The sequence below is a fragment of the Oncorhynchus nerka genome, linkage group LG14 (genome assembly GCF_034236695.1).
Source record: "Oncorhynchus nerka isolate Pitt River linkage group LG14, Oner_Uvic_2.0, whole genome shotgun sequence".
Classification (NCBI taxonomy): Eukaryota; Metazoa; Chordata; class Actinopteri; order Salmoniformes; family Salmonidae; genus Oncorhynchus; species Oncorhynchus nerka.
In genome coordinates this window covers 99,323,688-99,348,687 of record NC_088409.1, presented here as the reverse complement: position 1 = coordinate 99,348,687, position 25,000 = coordinate 99,323,688, and the positions used below count along the sequence as shown (strand labels likewise).

At 45.4% G+C, this 25,000-nt stretch overlaps 1 protein-coding gene across 1 annotated transcript in view; it reads left to right on the top strand.

Annotated features, from left to right (window-relative positions):
• ryr1b (ryanodine receptor 1b (skeletal)) overlaps window positions 1-25,000 on the top strand; it is a 287,373-nt gene that overhangs the window by 194,459 nt on the left and 67,914 nt on the right. The window contains 5 exon segments of the mRNA XM_065027242.1: window positions 2,537-2,605; window positions 3,173-3,272; window positions 6,978-7,057; window positions 9,852-9,928; window positions 12,692-12,765. Coding sequence (XP_064883314.1) covers window positions 2,537-2,605; window positions 3,173-3,272; window positions 6,978-7,057; window positions 9,852-9,928; window positions 12,692-12,765 — 400 coding nt within the window.

The following is a 25,000-nucleotide window of genomic DNA, read 5'->3' as shown; positions in this document are numbered from 1 at the left end:
CCCCCTCACTTCTCCCCCTATCCCTTCTCCCCCTTCTCCCCCTCACTTCTCCCCCTCACTTCTCCCCCTACTTCTCCCCTCTCCCTTCTCCCCCTCCCTCTCCCCCCCTCACTTCTCCCCCTCTCACTTCTCCCCTCCTTCCCCCTCTCACTTCTCCCCCTCTCCCCTCTCCCCTTCTCCCCCTCTCACTTCTCCCCCCTCCCTTCTCCCCTCTCCCTTCTCCCCCTCTCCCTTCTCCCCTCTCCCCCTTCTCCCCCTCTCCCTTCTCCCCCTCTCACTTCTCCCCCTCTCACTTCTCCCCTCCCCTTCTTCTCCCCTCTCCCTTCTCCCCTCCCTTCTCCCCCCTCTCTCCCTTCTCCCCTCTCCCTCTCCTTCTCCCCTTCTCCCTCTCCCTTCTCCCCTCTCCCCTCACTTCTCCCCCCTCACTTCTCCCCCTCTCCCTTCTCCCCCCTCCTTCTCCCCTCTCTTCTTCCCCTCTCACCTTCCCCTCACTTCTCCCCTCTCCCAACTCCCCTCTCACTTCTCCCCTCTCCCTTCTCTCCCCCTCCCCCTCTCCCTTCTTCCCCTCTCACTTCTCCCCTCTCCCTTCTCCCTCTCTCACTTCTCCCCCGATCCCTTCTCCCCCTCACTTCTCCACCCCTCACTTCTCCCCTATCCCTTCTCCCCTCTCACTTCTCCCCCCTCTCACTTCTCTCCCCCTCCTTCTCCCCTCTCTCTCCCTTCTCCCCCTCCCTTCTCCCTCTCCCTTCTCCCCTCTCACTTCTCCCCCTCTCTCTCCCCCTCTCCCTTCTCCCCCCCCACTTCTCCCCTCTCCTTCTCCCCTCTCCTTCTCCCCCTCTCACTTCTCCCCCTCTCCTTCTCCCCTCTCCCCTTCTCCCCCTTCTCACTTCTCCCCCTCACTTCTCCCCCTCTCACTTCTCCCCCTCCCCCTTCTCCCCCTCACTTCTCCCCCTCACTCTCCCCCTCACTTCTCCCCCTCTCCCCTCACTTCTCCCCCTCACTTCTCCCCTATCCCTTCTCCCCCTCTCACTTCTCCCCCTCTCACTTCTCCCCCTCTCACTTCTCCCTCTCACTTCTCCCCCTCCCTTCTCCCTTCTCCCCTCTCCCTTCTCCCATCTCCCTTCTCCCTTCTCCCCCTCTCCCTTCTCCCTCTCCCCCTTCTCCCCCTCTCCCCCTCTCACTTCTCCCCTCTCCCTTCTCCCTCCCTCTCCCTCACTTCTCCCCTATCCCTTCTCCCACTTCCCTCTCCTTCTCCCCCCCTCACTTCTCCCCCTCTCCCTTCTCCCCCTCTCCTTCTCCCCTCTCCCTCTCCCCCTCTCCTTCTCCCATCTCTCACTTCTCCCCCTCTTCTCCCCTCTCCTTCTCCCCTCTCTTCTCCCCTCCCTTCTCCCCCCCCTTCTCCCCTCTCCCTTCTCTCCCCTCTCCCTTCTCCCCCCCTCACTTCCTCCCTTCTCCCCCTCACTTCTCCCCCCTCACTTCTCCCCTCTCCTTCTCCCCCCTCACTTCTCCCCTCTCCCTTCTCCTTCTTCTCCCCTCTCACTTCTCCCCTCTCTTCTCCCCTCTCCCTTCTCCCCTCTCCTTCTCCCCCTCACTTCTCCCCTCTCTTCTCCCCTCACTTCTCCCCCCTCCCTTCTCCCCCTCACTTCTCCCCCTCTCACTTCTCCCCCTCACTTCTCCCCCCTCACTTCTCCCCTCTCACTTCTCCCCCTCCTTCTCCCCCCTCACATCTCCCCTCTCACTTCTCCTCCTCCTTCTCCCCCTCCCTCTCCTCTCCCCTCCCCCTCTCCCTCTCCCCACTTCTCCCTCTCCCCTTCTCCCCCCTCACTTCTCCCCCTCACTCTCCCCCTCCCCTCTCCCTTCTCCCTCTCTCCCTTCTCTCCCTCTCCCTTCTTCCCCTCTCCTTCTCCTCCCTCCCTTCTCCCCCCTCCCTTCTCCCCCTCTCACTTCTCCCCTCTCACTTCTCCCCCTCTCCCTTCTCCCCTCTCCCTTCTCCCCCTCTCCCTTCTCCCTCTCTCACTTCTCCCCCTCTCCCTTCTCCACCCCTCTCACTTCTCCCCCTCTCCCTTCTCCTCCCTCTCTCTCACTTCTCCCCTCTCCCCCTCCCTTCTCCCTCTCACTTCTCCCTTCTCCCTTCTCCGCCTCTCCTTCTCCCCCTCACTTCTCCACCCCTCACTTCTCCTCCCTTCCCCCCCTCTCCCCTCCCTCTCACTTCTCCCCCCTCACTTCTCCCCCTCACTTCTCCCCTCTCCTTCTCCCCCTCTCACTTCTCCCCCTCTCCCCCTTCTCCCCCCCTCCCTCCTTCTCCCCTCCCTTCTCCCCTCTTACTTCTCCCCTCTCCCTTCCCCCTCTCACTTCTCCCCCTCTCCCTTCTCCCCTCTCACTTCTCCCCCTCTCACTTCTCCCCCTCTCACTTCTCCCCTCTCACTTCTCCCCTCTCACTTCTCCCTTCCCCTCTCACTTCTCCCCCCCTTCCCCTCCTCACTTCTCCCCCTCTCCCTTCTCCCCTCTCTCTCTTTCTCTCCCCTTCTCTCTCCAGAGTTGCCACATCGGTGAGGAGGAGGAAGGGGAAGAGGAGGAGGCCTTTGAAGTGACCCAGACTGAGATGGTATGATGGGATGCAGGGGGGGGGGGGGCAGCAGAGCCGGTTACTCTCTCACACAACTCCCCCGGTGTCGAACACAGTCTTCTCTTCCAGTCTCTCTGTCCGTTCCATCTCTCTATCTATCCCTCTATTCCTCACACAATTACAAGACCTGCTTATCTAAAGCCTACTTTGGTGGACTGATTTGTGCATTCCTTAGCTTGACTGCTGAGTGTGTGTGTGTGTGTGTCTCTGTTTTGGAATATAATAATACTCTGTGTTTCTTCAGTGCACGAAAATGGTGCAATGAAAGACAACCAAACAGGAACATAGACAAAATAAAACGATTTGTTCTGTAAGAAGGATAATAACTATTATCACTAATAAACTCTGTCTGAATGGAAGTGTGTGTGTGTGTGTGTGTGTGTGTGTGTGTGTGTGTGTGTGTGTGTGTGTGTGTGTGTGTGTGTGTGTGTGTGTGTGTGTGTGTGTGTGTGTCCGTGCGTGCTGTGTGAGAGAGCCGAGAGAGAGTGCGGGAGACAGACCTGGTCGACAGAGTTACAACCTCTCTCCTGTCTGTCTGTCTCTCAGGAGAGGGAGATGGAGAAGCAGAGGCTCCTGTATCAGCAGTCACGTCTCCACAACAGAGGAGCTGCAGAGATGGTGCTGCAGATGATCAGTGCCTGCAGAGGTACAGGGCTCAGACCCAGACACACACACCCTAACCCAGAACAGACCCACTTACCCAGACCCAGAACAGACCCAGACACACACCCTAACCCAGAACAGACCCACTTACCCAGACCTAGACCCTAACCCAGAACAGACCCACTTACCCAGACCCAGAACAGACCCAGACACACACCCTAACCCAGAACAAACCCACTTACCCAGACCCAGAACAGACCCAGACACACACCCTAACCCAGAACAGACCCACTTACCCAGACCCAGAACAGACCCAGACACACACCCTAACCCAGAACAGACCCACTTACCCAGACCCAGACCCTAACCCAGAACAGACCCACTTACCCAGACCCAGACCCTAACCCAGAACAGACCCACTTACCCAGACCCAGAACAGACCCACTTACCCAGACCAGACCCAGAACAGACCCACTTACCCAGACCAGACCCACTTACCCAGACCAGACCCAGAACAGACCCAGACACACACCCTAACCCAGAACAGACCCACTTACCCAGACCAGACCCAGAATAGACCCACTTACCCAGACCAGACCCAGAACAGACCCACTTACCCAGACCAGACCCAGAACAGACCCACTTACCCAGACCAGACCCAGAATAGACCCACTTACCCAGACCAGACCCAGAACAGACCGACTAACCCAGAACAGACCCAGAACAGACTCACTTACCCAGAACAGATCCCAGAGTTGTATCAACAGAGTCCCAGACTTCTATTAGCACCTGTTTGTAAAGATGATGAGGATAATAACAGTACTTTGGGCCTGTGGAGGACTGTTGGCAGTATGTACACTACATTAGAGGGCTGTTGGCAGTGTGTACACTACATTAGAGGGCTGTTGTATGTACACTACATTAGAGGGCTGTTGGCAGTATGTACACTACATTAGAGGGCTGTTGGCAGTGTGTACACTACATTATAGGGCTGTTGTATGTACACTACATTAGAGGGCTGTTGGCAGTATGTACACTACATTAGAGGGCTGTTGGCAGTATGTACACTACATTAGAGGGCTGTTGGCAGTATGTACACTACATTAGAGGGCTGTTGGCAGTATGTACACTACATTATAGGGCTGTTGTATGTACACTACATTAGAGGGCTGTTGGCAGTATGTACACTACATTAGAGGGCTGTTGGCAGTGTGTACACTACATTATAGGGCTGTTGTATGTACACTACATTAGAGGGCTGTTGGCAGTATGTACACTACATTAGAGGGCTGTTGGCAGTGTGTACACTACATTATAGGGCTGTTGTATGTACACTACATTAGAGGGCTGTTGGCAGTATGTACACTACATTAGAGGGCTGTTGGCAGTGTGTACACTACATTAGAGGGCTGTTGGCAGTATGTACACTACATTATAGGGCTGTTGGCAGTGTGTACACTACATTAGAGGGCTGTTGGCAGTGTGTACACTACATTATAGGGCTGTTGTATGTACACTACATTAGAGGGCTGTTGGCAGTATGTACACTACATTAGAGGGCTGTTGGCAGTGTGTACACTACATTAGAGGGCTGTTGGCAGTATGTACACTACATTAGAGGGCTGTTGGCAGTGTGTACACTACATTATAGGGCTGTTGTATGTACACTACATTAGAGGGCTGTTGGCAGTGTGTACACTACATTAGAGGGCTGTTGTCAGTGTGTACACTACATTAGAGGGCTGTTGGCAGTATGTACACTACATTAGAGGGCTGTTGGCAGTGTGTACACTACATTAGAGGGCTGTTGGCAGTGTGTACACTACATTAGAGGGCTGTTGGCAGTATGTACACTACATTAGAGGGCTGTTGGCAGTATGTACACTACATTAGAGGGCTGTTGGCAGTGTGTACACTACATTAGAGGGCTGTTGGCAGTATGTACACTACATTATAGGGCTGTTGTATGTACACTACATTAGAGGGCTGTTGGCAGTATGTACACTACATTAGAGGGCTGTTGGCAGTGTGTACACTACATTATAGGGCTGTTGTATGTACACTACATTAGAGGGCTGTTGGCAGTGTGTACACTACATTAGAGGGCTGTTGGCAGTGTGTACACTACATTAGAGGGCTGTTGGCAGTATGTACACTACATTATAGGGCTGTTGGCAGTGTGTACACTACATTAGAGGGCTGTTGGCAGTGTGTACACTACATTATAGGGCTGTTGTATGTACACTACATTAGAGGGCTGTTGGCAGTATGTACACTACATTAGAGGGCTGTTGGCAGTGTGTACACTACATTAGAGGGCTGTTGGCAGTATGTACACTACATTAGAGGGCTGTTGGCAGTGTGTACACTACATTATAGGGCTGTTGTATGTACACTACATTAGAGGGCTGTTGGCAGTGTGTACACTACATTAGAGGGCTGTTGGCAGTGTGTACACTACATTATAGGGCTGTTGTATGTACACTACATTAGAGGGCTGTTGGCAGTATGTACACTACATTAGAGGGCTGTTGGCAGTGTGTACACTACATTAGAGGGCTGTTGGCAGTGTGTACACTACATTAGAGGGCTGTTGGCAGTGTGTACACTACATTAGAGGGCTGTTGGCAGTATGTACACTACATTAGAGGGCTGTTGGCAGTATGTACACTACATTAGAGGGCTGTTGGCAGTGTGTACACTACATTAGAGGGCTGTTGGCAGTATGTACACTACATTAGAGGGCTGTTGGCAGTATGTACACTACATTAGAGGGCTGTTGGCAGTATGTACACTACATTAGAGGGCTGTTGGCAGTATGTACACTACATTAGAGGGCTGTTGGCAGTATGTACACTACATTAGAGGGCTGTTGGCAGTATGTACACTACATTAGAGGGCTGTTGGCAGTATGTACACTACATTAGAGGGCTGTTGGCAGTATGTACACTACATTAGAGGGCTGTTGGCAGTATGTACACTACATTAGAGGGCTGTTGGCAGTATGTACACTACATTAGAGGGCTGTTGGCAGTATGTACACGACATTAGAGGGCTGTTGTCAGTGTGTACACTACATTAGAGGGCTGTTGGCAGTGTGTACACTACATTAGAGGGCTGTTGTCAGTGTGTACACTACATTAGAGGGCTGTTGGCAGTGTGTACACTACATTAGAGGGCTGTTGGCAGTATGTACACTACATTAGAGGGCTGTTGGCAGTGTGTACACTACATTAGAGGGCTGTTGGCAGTGTGTACACTACATTAGAGGGCTGTTGGCAGTATGTACACTACATTAGAGGGCTGTTGGCAGTGTGTACACTACATTAGAGGGCTGTTGGCAGTATGTACACTACATTAGAGGGCTGTTGTCAGTGTGTACACTACATTAGAGGGCTGTTGTCAGTATGTACACTACATTAGAGGGCTGTTGGCAGTGTGTACACTACATTAGAGGGCTGTTGGCAGTATGCACACTACATTAGAGGGCTGTTGGCAGTATGTACACTACATTAGAGGGCTGTTGGCAGTATGTACACTACATTAGAGGGCTGTTGTCAGTGTGTACACTACATTAGAGGGCTGTTGTCAGTATGTACACTACATTAGAGGGCTGTTGGCAGTGTGTACACTACATTAGAGGGCTGTTGGCAGTGTGTACACTACATTAGAGGGCTGTTGGCAGCGTGTACACTACATTAGAGGGCTGTTGTCAGTGTGTACACTACATTTGATCTCTCTGTCTCAGGTGAGACTGGGGCGATGGTGTCCTCCACCCTGAAGCTGGGCATCTCAATCCTCAACACAGGCAACTGTGCCGTACAACAGGTGAGTTCTGCCTGATTGTCATCTACCTGGTTTACCTGGTTTACCTGGTTTACCTGGACAGTTGAAAGCAAAAGAGGTTTAAACTCAGGTTGCCGACCCCTGTTGTACTAACTAAAACTACCCCTGTTGTACTAACTAAAACTACCCCTGTTGTACTAATTAAAACTACCCCTGTTTTACTAACTAAAACTACCCCTGTTTTACTAACTAAAACTACCCCTGTTTTACTAACTAAAACTACCCCTGTTTTACTAACTAAAACTACCCCTGTTGTACTAACTAAAACTACCCCTGTTGTACTAACTAAAACTACCCCTGCTGTACAACTCATCCTAACTAACTAGAACTAGACCAGGGGTACTAATTAAAACTACCCCTGCTGTACAACTCATCCTAACCATGTATTAGACCATGGGTACTAACTAAAACTACCTCTGTTGTACTAGACCAGGGGTACTAACTAAAACTACCTCTGTTGTACTAGACCAGGGGTACTAACTAAAACTACCTCTGTTCTACTACACCATGGGTACTAACTAAAACTACCTCTGTTGTATTAGACCAGGGGTACTAACTAAAACTACCTCTGTTGTACTAGACCATGGGTACTAACTAAAACTACCTCTGTTGTATTAGACCAGGGGTACTAACTAAAACTACCTCTGTTGTACTAGACCAGGGGTACTAACTAAAACTACCTCTGTTGTATTAGACCATGGGTACTAACTAAAACTACCTCTGTTGTATTAGACCAGGGGTACTAACTAAAACTACCTCTGTTGTACTAGACCAGGGGTACTAACTAAAACTACCTCTGTTGTACTAGACCATGGGTACTAACTAAAACTACCTCTGTTGTACTAGACCAGGGGTACTAACTAAAACTACCTCTGTTGTACTAGACCATGGGTACTAACTAAAACTACCTCTGTTGTATTAGACCAGGGGTACTAACTAAAACTACCTCTGTTGTACTAGACCAGGGGTACTAACTAAAACTACCTCTGTTGTATTAGACCATGGGTACTAACTAAAACTACCTCTGTTGTATTAGACCAGGGTACTATTTCAGAAGGTCCGGTCACATACAGGGCATCAGAAAGTATTCAGACCCTTTGACATTTTCCCCATTTTGTTCCGTTATCAGCTTTATTCTAAAAATAGATTCAGTTGCTTTTTTTACTCATCAATCTACACACAATACCCCGTAATGACATCACAATACCCCGTAATGACATCACAATACCCCGTAATGACATCACAATACCCCGTAATGACATCACAATACCCCGTAATGACATCACAATACCCCATAATGACATCACAATACCCCATAATGACATCACAATACCCCATAATGACATCACAATACCCCGTAATGACATCACAATACCCCATAATGACATCACAATACCCCATAATGACATCACAATACCCCATAATGACATCACAATACCCCATAATGACATCACAATACCCCATAATGACATCACAATACCCCATAATGACATCACAATACCCCGTAATGACATCACAATACCCCATAATGACATCAAAATACCCCATAATGACATCACAATACCCCATAATGACATCACAATACCCCGTAATGACATCACAATACCCCACAATACCCCATAATGTTTTTTAAATGTTTTGCAAATGTATTAAAAATAATTAACGGAAATATCACATTTCCATAAGTATTCAGACCCTTTACTCAGTACTTTGTTGAAGCACCTTTGGCAGCGATTACAGCATGGAGTCTTCTTGGGTTTGACGCTACAAGCTTGGCACACCTGTATTTGGGGAGTTTCTCCCATTCTTCTCTGCAGATCCTCTCAAGTTCTGTCAGGTTGGATGGCTGCTATTTTTCAGGTCTCTCCAGAGATGTTCGATCAGGTTCAAGTCCGGGCTCTGGCTGGGCCACTCAAGGACATTCAGAGACTTGTCCCGAAGCCACTCCTGTGTTGTTTTGGCTGTGTGCTTAGGGTCATTGTCCTGTTAGTAGAAGGTGAACTTTAACCCCAGTCTGAGGTCCTGAGCGCTCTGGATTAGGTTTTCATGAAGGATCTCTCTGTACTTTGCTCCGTTCATCTTTCCCTCGATTCTGACGAGTCTCCCAGTCGCTGCCACTTACAAACATCCCCACGGCATGATGCTGCCACCACCACCATGCTTCACCGTAGCCAGGTTTAAAATCATTTAATACATTTTAGAATCAGGCTGTAACGTAACAAAATGTGGAAAAGGTCAAAGGGGACCTGAATACTTTCCAAATTCTCTTGAATATGTCCCAGGTGGGAAATGTCCAGATGGATATTTAAATAGTAACAAACCCTCACGTCACAACCCATGTGTCTCCGAACTGTTCAATGTTTTCACACCCCTCTTGTTGGCAGTGGGAAAAAATGTTACGTTTTAAGAACCTGTTAAACTCTAACGCATTTTCTCTGTCTGTCTCTCTGTCTCTCTCTCTCTCTCTCTCTCTCTCTGTCTCTCTGTCTCTCTCTCTCTCTCTCTCTCTCTCTCTGTCTCTGTCTCTGTCTCTCTGTCTCTCTCTGTCTCTCTGTCTCTCTGTCTGTCTCTCTGTCTCTCTTTTTCTCTCTCTCTCTCTGTCTCTCTGTCTGTCTCTCTGTCTGTCTGTCTCTCTGTCTCTCTCTGTCTCTGTCTCTCTCTCTGTCTCTCTGTCTGTCTCTCTGTCTGTCTCTCTCTCTGTCTCTCTGTCTCTCTTTTTCTGTCTCTCTGTCTCTCTTTTTCTGTCTCTCTGTCTCTCTCTCTCTCTGTATTGTAGAGGATGCTGGACTACCTGAAGGACAAAAAGGATGTTGGCTTCTTCCTGAGTATTCAGGCTCTGATGCAGACCTGCAGGTATGGCAGTCTGTAAACATCTAGTTATGTGTACCTGCAGGTATGTGTGACTTAATGTGGATTTAAAACAAATATTGGATGGCTCTAAGCCTAGACTCAAATCTCTCATCAGCTATCATTAAAATCCATGTTATCATCTGTGCTTCCTGCAAATAATTAACATGCATTAGATGTTAATGACTCTGATGTGTTGGCTGTACAGATGTAGGATCTCAATTTGATCACTCTTTTGTTGATGATTCTAATGTTTGTGTGCTAATGATTCTAATGTTTGTGTGTTAATGATTCTAATGTGTGTGTGTGTTAATGATTCTAATGTTTGTGTGTTAATGATTCTAATGTTTGTGTGTGCTAATGATTCTAATGTTTGTGTGTTAATGATTCTAATGTTTGTGTGTTAATGATTCTAATGTGTGTGTGTGTTAATGATTCTAATGTTTGTGTGTTAATGATTCTAATGTTTGTGTGTTAATGATTCTAATGTTTGTGTGTGTTAATGATTCTAATGTGTGTGTGTGTTAATGATTCTAATGTTTGTGTGTGCTAATGATTCTAATGTTTGTGTGTTAATGATTCTAATGTTTGTGTGTGTTAATGATTCTAATGTTTGTGTGTGTTAATGATTCTAATGTTTGTGTGTGCTAATGATTCTAATGTTTGTGTGTTAATGATTCTAATGTTTGTGTGTTAATGATTCTAATGTGTGTGTGTGTTAATGATTCTAATGTTTGTGTGTGTTAATGATTCTAATGTTTGTGTGTGCTAATTATTCTAATGTTTGTGTGTGCTAATGATTCTAATGTTTGTGTGTTAATGATTCTAATGTGTGTGTGTGTTAATGATTCTAATGTGTGTGTGTGTTAATGATTCTAATGTTTGTGTGTGCTAATGATTCTAATGTTTGTGTGTTAATGATTCTAATGTTTGTGTGTTAATGATTCTAATGTGTGTGTGTGTTAATGATTCTAATGTTTGTGTGTTAATGATTCTAATGTTTGTGTGTTAATGATTCTAATGTGTGTGTGTGTTAATGATTATAATGTTTGTGTGTGTTAATGATTCTAATGTTTGTGTGTTAATGATTCTAATGTTTGTGTGTGTAAATGATTCTAATGTTTGTGTGTTAATGATTCTAATGTTTGTGTGTTAATGATTCTAATGTTTGTGTGTTAATGATTCTCATGTGTGTGTTAATGATTCTAATGTTTGTGTGTTAATGATTCTCATGTGTGTGTTAATGATTCGAATGTTTGTGTGTTAATGATTCTCATGTTTGTGTGTGTTAATGATTCTAATGTTTGTGTGTTAATGATTCTAATGTTTGTGTGTTAATGATTGTAATGTTTGTGTGTGTTAATGATTCTAATGTTTGTGTGTTAATGATTCTAATGTTTGTGTGTTAATGATTCTAATGTGTGTGTGTGTTAATGATTCTAATGTTTGTGTGTGTTAATGATTCTAATGTGTGTGTGTGTTAATGATTCTAATGTTTGTGTGTGCTAATGATTCTAATGTTTGTGTGTTAATGATTCTAATGTTTGTGTGTTAATGATTCTAATGTGTGTGTGTGTTAATGATTCTAATGTTTGTGTGTGTTAATGATTCTAATGTTTGTGTGTGTTAATGATTCTAATGTTTGTGTGTTAATGATTCTAATGTTTGTGTGTGTTAATGATTCTAATGTTTGTGTGTTAATGATTCTAATGTTTGTGTGTTAATGATTCTAATGTGTGTGTGTGTTAATGATTCTAATGTTTGTGTGTGTTAATGATTCTAATGTGTGTGTGTGTTAATGATTCTAATGTTTGTGTGTGCTAATGATTCTAATGTTTGTGTGTTAATGATTCTAATGTTTGTGTGTGTTAATGATTATAATGTTTGTGTGTGTTAATGATTCTAATGTTTGTGTGTTAATGATTCTAATGTTTGTGTGTTAATGATTCTAATGTTTGTGTGTTAATGATTCTCATGTGTGTGTTAATGATTCTAATGTTTGTGTGTTAATGATTCTCATGTGTGTGTTAATGATTCTAATGTTTGTGTGTGTTAATGATTCTAATGTTTGTGTGTTAATGATTCTAATGTTTGTGTGTTAATGATTCTAATGTTTGTGTGTTAATGATTCTCATGTGTGTGTTAATGATTCTAATGTTTGTGTGTTAATGATTCTAATGTTTGTGTGTTAATGATTCTAATGTTTGTGTGTGTTAATGATTCTAATGTGTGTGCGTGTTAATGATTCTAATGTTTGTGTGTTAATGATTCTAATGTTTGTGTGTGTTAATGATTATAATGTTTGTGTGTGTTAATGATTCTAATGTTTGTGTGTTAATGATTCTAATGTTTGTGTGTTAATGATTCTAATGTTTGTGTGTTAATGATTCTCATGTGTGTGTTAATGATTCTAATGTTTGTGTGTTAATGATTCTCATGTGTGTGTTAATGATTCTAATGTTTGTGTGTGTTAATGATTCTAATGTTTGTGTGTTAATGATTCTAATGTTTGTGTGTTAATGATTCTAATGTTTGTGTGTTAATGATTCTCATTCTAATGTTTGTGTGTTAATGATTCTAATGTTTGTGTGTTAATGATTCTAATGTTTGTGTGTGTTAATGATTCTAATGTGTGTGCGTGTTAATGATTGTAATGTTTGTGTGTTAATGATTGTAATGTTTGTGTGTGTTAATGATTCTAATGTTTGTGTGTGTTAATGATTCTAATGTTTGTGTGTGTTAATGATTGTAATGTGTGTTTGTTGGCAGCGTTCTAGACCTGAATGCCTTTGAGAGACAGAACAAGGCAGAGGGCCTTGGTATGGTGTCAGAGGAGGGATCAAGTGAGTATGGTGATAACACCTCACCACCAGGATAGCTCTGACACCTGAACAGCTCAATGTAACACATCCCCTCTCACTACACTGCCAGACAGTCCACAGATGAGTTGGCTACAGAACAAACTGATCTGCTACATGGCTAGTTACAACACAAACTGATCTGCTACATGGCTAGTTACACCACAAACTGATCTGCTACATGGCTAGTTACAGGGTAGTTACACCACAAACTGATCTGCTACATGGCTAGTTACAGGGTAGTTACACCACAAACTGATCTGCTACATGGCTAGTTACAGGGTAGCTACAACACAAACTGATCTGCTACATGGCTAGTTACACCACAAACTGATCTGCTACATGGCTAGTTACAGGGTAGCAACACCACAAACTGATCTGCTACATGGCTAGTTACAGGGTAGTTACACCACAAACTGATCTGCTACATGGCTAGTTACAGGGTAGCAACACCACAAACTGATCTGCTACATGGCTAGTTACAGGGTAGCAACACCACAAACTGATCTGCTACATGGCTAGTTACAACACAAACTGATCTGCTACATGGCTAGTTACAGGGTAGCAACACCACAAACTGATCTGCTACATGGCTAGTTACAGGGTAGTTACAACACAAACTGATCTGCTACATGGCTAGTTACAGGGTAGCAACACCACAAACTGATCTGCTACATGGCTAGTTACAGGGTAGTTACAACACAAACTGATCTGCTACATGGCTAGTTACACCACAAACTGATCTGCTACATGGCTAGTTACAGGGTAGTTACACCACAAACTGATCTGCTACATGGCTAGTTACAGGGTAGCTACAACACAAACTGATCTGCTACTTGGCTAGTTACAACACAAACTGATCTGCTACATGGCTAGTTACAGGGTAGCAACAACACAAACTGATCTGCTACATGGCTAGTTACAGGGTAGCTACAACACAAACTGATCTGCTACATGGCTAGTTACAGGGTAGCAACAACACAAACTGATCTGCTACATGGCTAGTTAGAACACAAACTGATCTGCTACATGGCTAGTTACAACACAAACTGATCTGCTACATGGCTAGTTACAGGGTAGCAACACCACAAACTGATCTGCTACATGGCTAGTTACAGGGTAGCAACAACACAAACTGATCTGCTACATGGCTAGTTACAGGGTAGCAACAACACAAACTGATCTGCTACATGGCTAGTTACAGGGTAGCAACACCACAAACTGATCTGCTACATGGCTAGTTACAGGGTAGCAACACCACAAACTGATCTGCTACATGGCTAGTTACAGGGTAGCTACAACACAAACTGATCTGCTACATGACTAGTTACAGGGTAGCAACAACACAAACTGATCTGCTACATGGCTAGTTACAACACAAACTGATCTGCTACATGGCTAGTTACAGGGTAGTTACACCACAAACTGATCTGCTACATGGCTAGTTACAGGGTAGTTACAACACAAACTGATCTGCTACATGGCTAGTTACAGGGTAGTTACACCACAAACTGATCTGCTACATGGCTAGTTACAGGGTAGTTACACCACAAACTGATCTGCTACATGGCTAGTTACAACACAAACTGATCTGCTACATGGCTAGTTACAGGGTAGTTACACCACAAACTGATCTGCTACATGGCTAGTTACAGGGTAGTTACACCACAAACTGATCTGCTACATGGCTAGTTACACCACAAACTGATCTGCTACATGGCTAGTTACAGGGTAGCATCACCACAAACTGATCTGCTACATGGCTAGTTACAGGGTAGCATCACCACAAACTGATCTGCTACATGGCTAGTTACAGGGTAGCAACAACACAAACTGATCTGCTACATGGCTAGTTACAGGGTAGCAACAACACAAACTGATCTGCTACATGGCTAGTTTCAACACAAACTGATCTGCTACATGGCTAGTTACAGGCTAGCTACAACACAAACTGATCTGCTACATGGCTAGGTACAGGGTAGCAACAACACAAACTGATCTGCTACATGGCTAGTTACAGGGTAGCAACAACACAAACTGATATGCTACATGGCTAGTTACAGGGTAGCAACAACACAAACTGATCTGCTACATGGCTAGTTACAGGGTAGCAACAACACAAACTGATCTGCTACATGGCTAGTTACAGGGTAGCAACAACACAAACTGATCTGCTACATGGCTAGTTACAACACAAACTGATCTGCTACATGGCTAGTTACAGGGTAGCAACAACACAAACTGATCTGCTACATGGCTAGTTACACCACAAACTGATCTGCTACATGGCTAGTTACAGGGTAGCTTCTCGCTGTGAATCACTGTGCTTTCTGCTGCGTACAGGTGTTTACTGCGGTTACAGTTTGTGTTAGTGTGTATTTATTTACTGTATTCATGGGCTGTCCTAAAGTAGGTAGAAACCGTATGAGATTCATAAAGGTGCTGTTGTATGAATCACTGTGCTTCAAGACGGTTTATATAGAAACTGTACACGCGTCCCTGACAACGGCTTTAATTGTTGTAGCTACTGGACTCACCTTGGCTCTCTCTTTGTCCCTCTCCTCACCACCATCCACTCCTCCCTGCCCTGTACCCTTTACATCCCCTCCACCCTGCCCTGTACCCTTTACATCCCCTCCACCCTGCCCTGTACCCTTTACATCCCCTCCACCCTGCCCTGTACCCTTTACATCCCCTCCACCCTGCCCTGTACCCTTTACATCCCCTCCACCCTGCCCTCTACCCTTTACATCCCCTCTACTCTGCCCTGTACCCTTTACATCCCCTACCCTACACCCTGCCCTGTACCCTTTACATCCCCTCTACCCTGCCCTGTACCCTTTACATCCCCTCTACCCTGCCCTGTACCCTTTACATCCCCCTCCACCCTGCCCTGTACCCTTTACATCCCCTCCACCCTGCCCTGTACCCTTTACATCCCCTCCACCCTGCCCTCTACCCTTTACATCCCCTCCACCCTGCCCTCCCCTACCCTTTACATCCCCTCCACCCTGCCCTGTACCCTTTACATCCCCTCCACCCTGCCCTGTACCCTTTACATCCCCTCCACCCTGCCCTGTACCCTTTACACCCTTTACATCCCCTCCTCCCCTGCCCTGTACCCTTTACATCCCCTCCACCCTGCCCTGTACCCTTTACATCCCCTCCACCCTGCCCTGTACCCTTTACATCCCCTCCACCCTGCCCTGTACCCTTTACATCCCCTCCACCCTGCCCTGTACCCTTTACATCCCCTCCTCCCTGCCCTCTACCCTTTACATACCCCTCCTTTCCCCTTTACCCTTTTCTCAGATATGAAGCTAGAACGTGGTAAATAAGTCTCTCTCTCTCTCTCTGTCTCTCTCTGTCTCTCTCTCTCTCTGTCTGTCTCTCTGTCTCCTCTATCTCTCTCTCTGTCCCTCTCTTTCTCTCTCTCTCTCTCTCTCTCTCTCTCTCTCTCTCTCTCTCTCTCTGTCTCTCTCTCTGTCTCTTTCCTTATTTCTCTCTCTCTCTCTCTTTCCTTCTCCCTCTCTCTCTCCTTCTGTCCTTTCTTTTAGTTTTCTTTTATTCAAGCTGACTAGGTCTTTCTTTTTTCTGTGGTGTGTGTGTAGTTAATAATACGCATTTCATTTCGCACTCAAGGAGTCACTGAAAAAAACAACAAAACTTTCCGATCACTTAATACAGTTATTTTAGCCTGGGATACATGCCAAAAGAGTATAATTGAATTCAATAGCGTCACTTCCTCTAAGTGTCCCCGGTAAAGGACATCATCCATCCACTAGCAGGGATTGAAAAGTTTTGACAGTTTCTTTGGGGGGTCCTTGAGTGTTTTTCCTGGTACTACAGATCTACTGTAACTCCAAGACTCGTGGAACAGTGTTCTTCCATCTTCTTCTTGTCCTGGACAAGTTCTCCAGAGGAGATCACAGAGAACTGTTACATGGGGGTTTTGGCTAGAAAGGATATAAAGCTTTTGTCATATTTGACTTTTCGTAGCAGGTTAGGACATCTTACGTAGCAGGTTAGGGCATCTTACGTAGCAGGTTAGGACATCTTACGTTGCAGGTTAGGACAAGTTACATAGCAGGTTAGGACAAGTTACGTAGCAGGTTAGGACAAGTTACGTAGCAGGTTAGGACATCTTACGTAGCAGGTTAGGAAAGTGAACCTAGAAGGTTACGAGAATTAGGTTAAGGTTCGGAAAATGGTTACGGTTAGGGTTAGCTAAAGTGCAAAAAAAAAAACTACTTTGAATGTCAATTTGACAAAATCCATATCCTTTCTAGCCATGAGGCTCTTACTGTGCTGATGTGTCTCATCAAACCTGAAATGAATTGCAACCGCAGTAGGGAGTCGACAAAGCCCCCGTTTCCTAAGACATTTGCCTTTTTACATAATTCAAACATCCCCCTCTAATACTGAGACTCTTCCATTGCCTGAAGTTCCCCACCTTGTCACCTTTATCCCTACCAAGACATTACCAACAGGTGTTCTCTGGACAGAAGGTTGACATTCATCATTTCTGAACTTTTCACATTCTTGTGCATTTTTTCACTTATTTTCACTTTCCCCTATAATGTAATTAAAGACAGCTTTTCTGTGATAGAAAATATCACACGGTGATATTAACATTCATTGGATGAGCTTAAAGGGATACTTTGAGATTTTGGAAATGAATCCCTTTTATGTTCTTCCCCCTGAGTCAGATGAACTCGTAGATACCATTTTTATGTTCTTCCCCTGAGTCAGATGAACTCGTAGATACCATTTATATGTTCTTCCCCCTGAGTCAGATGAACTCGTAGATACCATTTTTATGTTCTTCCCCTGAGTCAGATGAACTCGTAGATACCATTTTAATGTTCTTCCCCTGAGTCAGATGAACTCGTAGATACCATTTTAATGTTCTTCCCCCTGAGTCAGATGAACTCGTAGATACCATTTGTATGTTCTTCCCCCTGAGTCAGATGAACTCGTAGATACCATTTGTATGTTCTTCCCCTGAGTCAGATGAACTCGTAGATACCATTTTTATGTTCTTCCCCTGAGTCAGATGAACTCGTAGATACCATTTGTATGTTCTTCCCCCTGAGTCAGATGAACTCGTAGATACCATTTTTATGTTCTTCCCCTGAGTCAGATGAACTCGTAGATACCATTTGTATGTTCTTCCCCTGAGTCAGATGAACTCGTAGATACCATTTGTATGTCTCTGTGTCCAGTGTGAGGGAAGTTAGAGGTAACATGCTAGCAGATATTCCCGGGGGGCGCAGCTGTCTAAGGCAATGCATCTCAGTGCTAGAGGCGTCACTACAGACCCGTGTTTGATCCCAGGGTGCATCACAACCGGCCGTGATTGGGAGTCCCATAGGGCGGAGTACAATGCACCTCAGTGCTAGAGGCATCACTACAGACCCGGGTTTGATCCCAGGGTGCATCACAACCGGCCGTGATTGGGAGTCCCATAGAGCAGAGTACAATGCACCTCAGTGCTAGAGGCATCACTACAGACCCGGGTTTGATCCCAGGGTGCATCACAACCGGCCGTGATTGGGAGTCCCACAGGGCAGAGTACAATGCACCAGGGTTGTCCAGGTTGGCAAAAGGTCGGTCGTCATAAGAATCTGTTCTTATTAACTGACTCGTTAAATAAAGGTTAAATACCAAAATACTTCCGATTATCGCGCTAAACGCTAGTTAGCATTGGCTGGCGTAAGTACCTCTAACTTCCTTCGTACTGGACACAGAGACATAAACAATGTTATCCTCAAGTTCATCTGACTCTGGGGAAGTAGATACAGGGCCTCGTTGCCAAAATCCACGGTATTTCTCGAAGAGAAAAATGGTGGCAATCACTAGACTGGGTTCAGACTTGTTATAATTCCAAAACTTCTAGGTGTGTTTGTCTGAATTATAAATGATCATTTTAACCAGTTTTTTTTTAGGTTTTATAGTGTTTGTTTACATTTACTTTGTTTACAAACATTGAAGTAAAACAAGTTCATGTTTTCAGTTCTGATGAGGTATGACAGTTTGACTAAGCTTTTACAAGAATCAATGGGTATATATCATTAATTTATACGTCCCAAAAAAATGGATGTTGCTGCTTTAAAACACATGTTCTGTTTTATAAAACGGAATACAAAAATTATGTGGCTATATTCAAATCTTCAAAATGCTATAAATTCTTATTCAACTAAATCTTTACTCTATTTTCCATAAATAATTGAAACATTCTATCTAATGTGTTTTATTTTCCACGTAATATATTCTTTATTATGGTAACCAACAGCTCCTACTAACCAGACACATTACTAATGTTTCCCATAGCATTTCAGCTGGGACCCCCACACACTGTCCTCTGTGTAGAATCAGCTGGGACCCCCCCCCCCACACACACACTGTCCTCTGTGTAGAATCAGCTGGGACACCAACACTGTCCTCTGTGTAGAATCAGCTGGGACCCCCCCCACACACTGTCCTCTGTGTAGAATCAGCTGGGACCCCCCCCCACACTGTCCTCTGTGTAGAATCAGCTGGGACACCAACACTGTCCTCTGTGTAGAACCAGCTGGGACACCAACACTGTCCCTGTGTAGAACCAGCTGGGACACAACAGTCCTCTGGGACACCAACACTGTCCTCTGTGTAGAATCAGCTGGGACACCAACACTGTCCTCTGTGTAGAACCAGCTGGGACACCAACACTGTCCTCTGTGTAGAACCAGCTGGGACACCAACACTGTCCTCTGTGTAGAACCAGCTGGGACACCAACACTGTCCTCTGTGTAGAACCAGCTGGGACACCAACACTGTCCTCTGTGTAGAATCAGCTGGGACCCCCCCCCCCCCCACACTGTCCTCTGTGTAGAATCAGCTGGGACCCCCCCCCCACACTGTCCTCTGTGTAGAATCAGCTGGGACCCCCCCACACTGTCCTCTGTGTAGAATCAGCTGGGACCCCCCACACACTGTCCTCTGTGTAGAATCAGCTGGGACCCCCCTCACACTGTCCTCTGTGTAGAATCAGCTGGGATACCAACACTGTCCTCTGTGTAGGACCAGCTGGGACACCAACACTGTCCTCTGTGTAGAACCAGCTGGGACCCCCCTCACACTGTCCTCTGTGTAGAACCAAACCCCATACTGTGCCTTGCAAAAGTATTCATCCCCCTTGGCGTTTTTCCTATTTTGTTGCTTTACAACCTGTAATTGAAATTTGATATGAAGCCCCTAAACAAGATCTGGTGCAATCAATTACCTTCAGAAGTCACATTATTAGTTTTTATAAAGTCCATCTGTGTGCAATCTAAGTGTCACATGATCTGTCACATGATCTCAGTATGTATACACGTGTTCTGAAAGGCCCCAGAGTCTGTAACACCACTAAGCAAGGGGCACCACCAAGCAAGCGGCACCATGAAGACCAAGGAGCTCTCCAAACAGGTCAGGGACAAAGTTGTGGAGAAGCACAGATCAGGGTTGGGTTATAAAAAATATCAGCAACTTTGACCATCCCACGGAGCACCATTAAATCCATTATTAAAAATTGGAAAGAATATGGCACCACAACAAACCTGCCAAGAGAGGGCTGCCCATTAAAACTCATGGGCAAGGAGGGCATTAATCAGAGAGGCAACAAGCGACCAAAGATAACCCTGAAGGAGCTGCAAAGCTCCACAGCGGAGATTGGAGTATCTGTCCATAGGACCACTTTCAGCCGTACACTCCACAGAGCTGGGCTTTGCGGAAGAGTGGCCAAAAAAGCCATTGCTTAAAGAAAAAAAATAAGCAAACACGTTTGGTGTTCGCCAAAAGGCATGTGGGAAACTCCCCAAACATATGGAAGAAGGTACTCTGGTTAGATGAGATTAAAATTGACCTTTTTGGCCATCAAGAAAAATGCTGTCTGGCGCAAACCCAACACGTCACATCACCCCGAGAACACCATCCCACAGTGAAGCATGGTGGTGGCAGCATCATGCTGTTGGGGTGTTTTTCATCTGCAGGGAAACTGGTCAGAATGGAAGGAATGATGGATGGTGCAAAATACAGGGAAATTCTTGAAGGAAACCTGTTTCAGATTTGAGACTGGGATGGAGGTTCACCTTCCAGCAGGACAATGACCCTAAGCATACTGCTAAAGCAACACTCGAGTGGTTTAAGGGAAAACATTTAAATGTCTTGGAATGGCCTAGTCAAAGCCCAGACTTCAAACCAATTGAGAATCTGTGGTATGATTGCTGTTCACCAGAGAAACCCATCCAACTTGAAGGAGCTGGAGCGGTTTTGCCTTGAAGAATGGACAAAAATCCCAGTGGCTAGATGTGCCAAGCTTATAGAGACATACCCCAAGAGACTTGCAGCTGTAATTGCTGCAGAAGGTGGCTCTACAAAGTATTGACTTTTGGGGGGGTGAATAGTTATGCATGCTCAAGTTTTCTTTGTTTCACAATAAAACATATTTTGCATCTTCAAGGTGGTAGGCATGTTGTGTAAATCAAATGATACAAACCCTCCAAAGAGCTATTTTACTTCCAGGTTGTAAGGCAACAAAACAGGAAAAATGCCAAGGGGGAGTGAAGACTTCCGTAAGCCACTGTAAATCTGATAACATGTGAAGAACTGGAGCAGTTGAGTAAAGAGGATCGAACCCCACAAACCAACCCTTGATCCCTACAACCCATTCAGTTCAATCTCCACTCAGCATCCATCCTCACTGTGTTCCAGGAAGCTAGCTACTGTAGGCCCTTTCTGTAGATCTGACTACTATCTACATGGGGTGTCAGAAGGGATGGAAATTAAGCCTGCTTGTACCTTTTCAGACTGGGCTAGTTGAAAATGTGCCAAATTAGCCCGAGATGCAGGTGCAATTTAGTCTTTTCCATCAATCGCAGATTTTGGAACGTCTTTTAGGAATTGCGGTCTACTACCCCGCTGGCCAATGCCCAAAATCCTGAAATTCCATGCCTGGTTGTAAAACTGATCTGCAGTGCTCAGGGCTGTCAGTGAGTAGTAACAGGAATTAGCTACTACAACTACTACTACTACTACTACAGAACAATAACAACAGCAACTACTACTACTACAACTACATAACTACTACTGACTACTACTACTACTACAACTACATAACTACTACTGACTACTACTACTACTACAACTACTACTACTACTACTGACTACTACTACTATTACAACTACATAACTACTACTGACTACTACTACTACTACAACTACTACTACTACTACTACTACTACTACTACTACTACAGAACAATAACAACAGCAACTACTACTACTACAGCTACATAACTACTACTGACTACTACTACTATTACAACTACATAACTACTACTGACTACTACTACTACTACTACTACAGAACAATAACAACTACTACTACTACTACACTACTATGACTACTACTACTACAGTACAACAACAACTACAACTAGACTACTACTACACTACTACGACTACTACTACTACAGAACAATAACAACTACTACTACACTACTATGACTACTACTACTACAGTACAACAACAACTACAACTAGACTACTACTACACTACTACTACCTCTACTACATTACTACTACTAGCCTATGTGTCTATGTACACTGATGACTCAACATTATACACATCAGCTACCACAGCAAGTGAAATCACGGCAACACTTAACAAAGAGCTGGAGTCAGTTCAGTTGGGTGGCAAGTAATAACCGTGTCCTAAATAAATAAAAAAATGTATTTTTTGCAATTTAGTCTTTTCCATCAATCACAGATTTTGGAACTCTAGTTTCCTGTTTTCTGTGTCTTATTTCTTGTTTGTTTCACAATACAAAATATTTCGCATCTTCAAAGTGGTAGTGTAAATCAAATGAAACACCCCCCCCAAAAAAAGAATAATATCTAAATTCCAGATCATAAGGCATCAAAATAGGAAAAATGGCAAGTGGGGGGTGAATACTGTACCCCCTTTACCCCAAGTACCCCTGTGAATACCCCCTGTACCCCCTTTCTGTCTCCACATGTGGGTTCCCTTGTCTTTGAATACACACACCACCACACACCAACACACACCAACAACACCAACACACACCAACCACACCACCACAGTGGGGGTGAACCACCACACACCAACCTTTCGCACAGTGGGGGTGAATACACACACCAACACACACCACACACACCACCAATACAACACACACCCCACACACCAAACACACCAACACACACAACACACCCAACACACGCAAGTGGGGGTGAATACACACACCAACACACACCACAGTGGGGGTGAACACCAACACACACCAACACACACCAGTGGGGGTGAACACACCAACACACCCAACACACACCTACACACACCCACTGCTTCTGTCACACCAGTACATGTGACCAACACACACCTTGTCTTTCCAACACACACCACCACACACCAACACACACCACCACACACACCAACACACACCAACACACCACCACAACACACACACCAACACACACCAACACACACCAACACACACACACACCAACACACACCAACACACACCACCACACACCAACACACACCAACACACACCACCACACACCAACACACACCAACACACACCAACACACACCAACACACACCAACACACACCACCACACACCAACACACACCAACACACACCAACACACACCACACACACCAACACACACCAACACACACCAACACACACCACACACACACACACACACACCAACACACACCAACACCAACACACACCAACACACACCAACACACACCAACACACACCACCACACACCAACACACACCAACACACACCACCACACACACACACACACCAACACACACCACCACACCACCACATGTCCTCTGTGAAAACTCTATCAATGTCACATCATTCTCTGTCCTCTCCACTGTCACGACCGTTTCAATGTCACATCATTCTCTGTCCTCTCCACTGTCACGACCGTTTCAATGTCACATCATTCTCTGTCCTCTCCACTGTCACGACCGTTTCAATGTCACATCATTCTCTGTCCTCTCCACTGTCACGACCGTTTCAATGTCACATCATTCTCTGTCCTCTCCACTGTCACGACCATTTCAATGTCACATCATTCTCTGTCCTCTCCACTGTCACGACCATTTCAATGTCACATCATTCTCTGTCCTCTCCACTGTCACGACCATTTCAATGTCACATCATTCTCTGTCCTCTCCACTGTCACGACCATTTCAATGTCACATCATTCTCTGTCCTCTCCACTGTCACGACCATTTCAATGTCACATCATTCTCTGTCCTCTCCACTGTCACGACCGTTTCAATGTCACATCATTCTCTGTCCTCTCCACTGTCATGACCATTTCAATGTCACATTATTGATGGTTGACGTGTGTGTGTTTAAATCCCTGGTTGTTGGCCAAGTTCCTGTGCTCTCTGTGTGTGTGTGTGTGTGTGTGTGTGTGTGTGTGTGTGTGTGTGTGTGTGTGTGTGTGTGTGTGTGTGTGTTGAGGAGGGAGCAGATAAAACCAAAGCTGTTTCGGACGATCTGTCTGAGGTCTTTGTGGTTTAGCTACTAACCTGCTAACGAGGGTAGAGAGTGATACTGTGGTTATACTTACCCACACACACACACACACACACACACACACACACACACACACACACACACACACACACACACACACACACACACACACACACACACACACACACACACACACACACACACACACACACACACACACACACATTGGTACCAGGCCTAATCCTTCATTTTAAACTCTTCTTATTCATCCTTGCTTTCTCAGTCAAACAACTATCGACACTGTATTTACACACTCCAATACACTTATAAACAAACAACAACACGCTCATCCTGTTGACCCCCAGTTGACCCCTAGTTGACCCCCAGTTGACCTCCTGTTGACCCCCAGTTGACCCCCTGTTGACTGCCAGTTGACCCCCTGTTGACCTCCTGTTGACCCCCTGTTGACCCCAGTTGACCCCCTGTTGACTGCCAGTTGACCCCCTGTTGACCCCCTGTTGACCCCAGTTGACCCCTGTTGTTGACCCCCAGTTGACCCCCTGTTGACCCCCTGTTGACTGCCAGTTGACCCCCTGTTGACCCCCTGTTGACTGCCAGTTGACCCCCTGTTGACCCCTGTTGACCCCCTGTTGACCCCTAGTTGACCC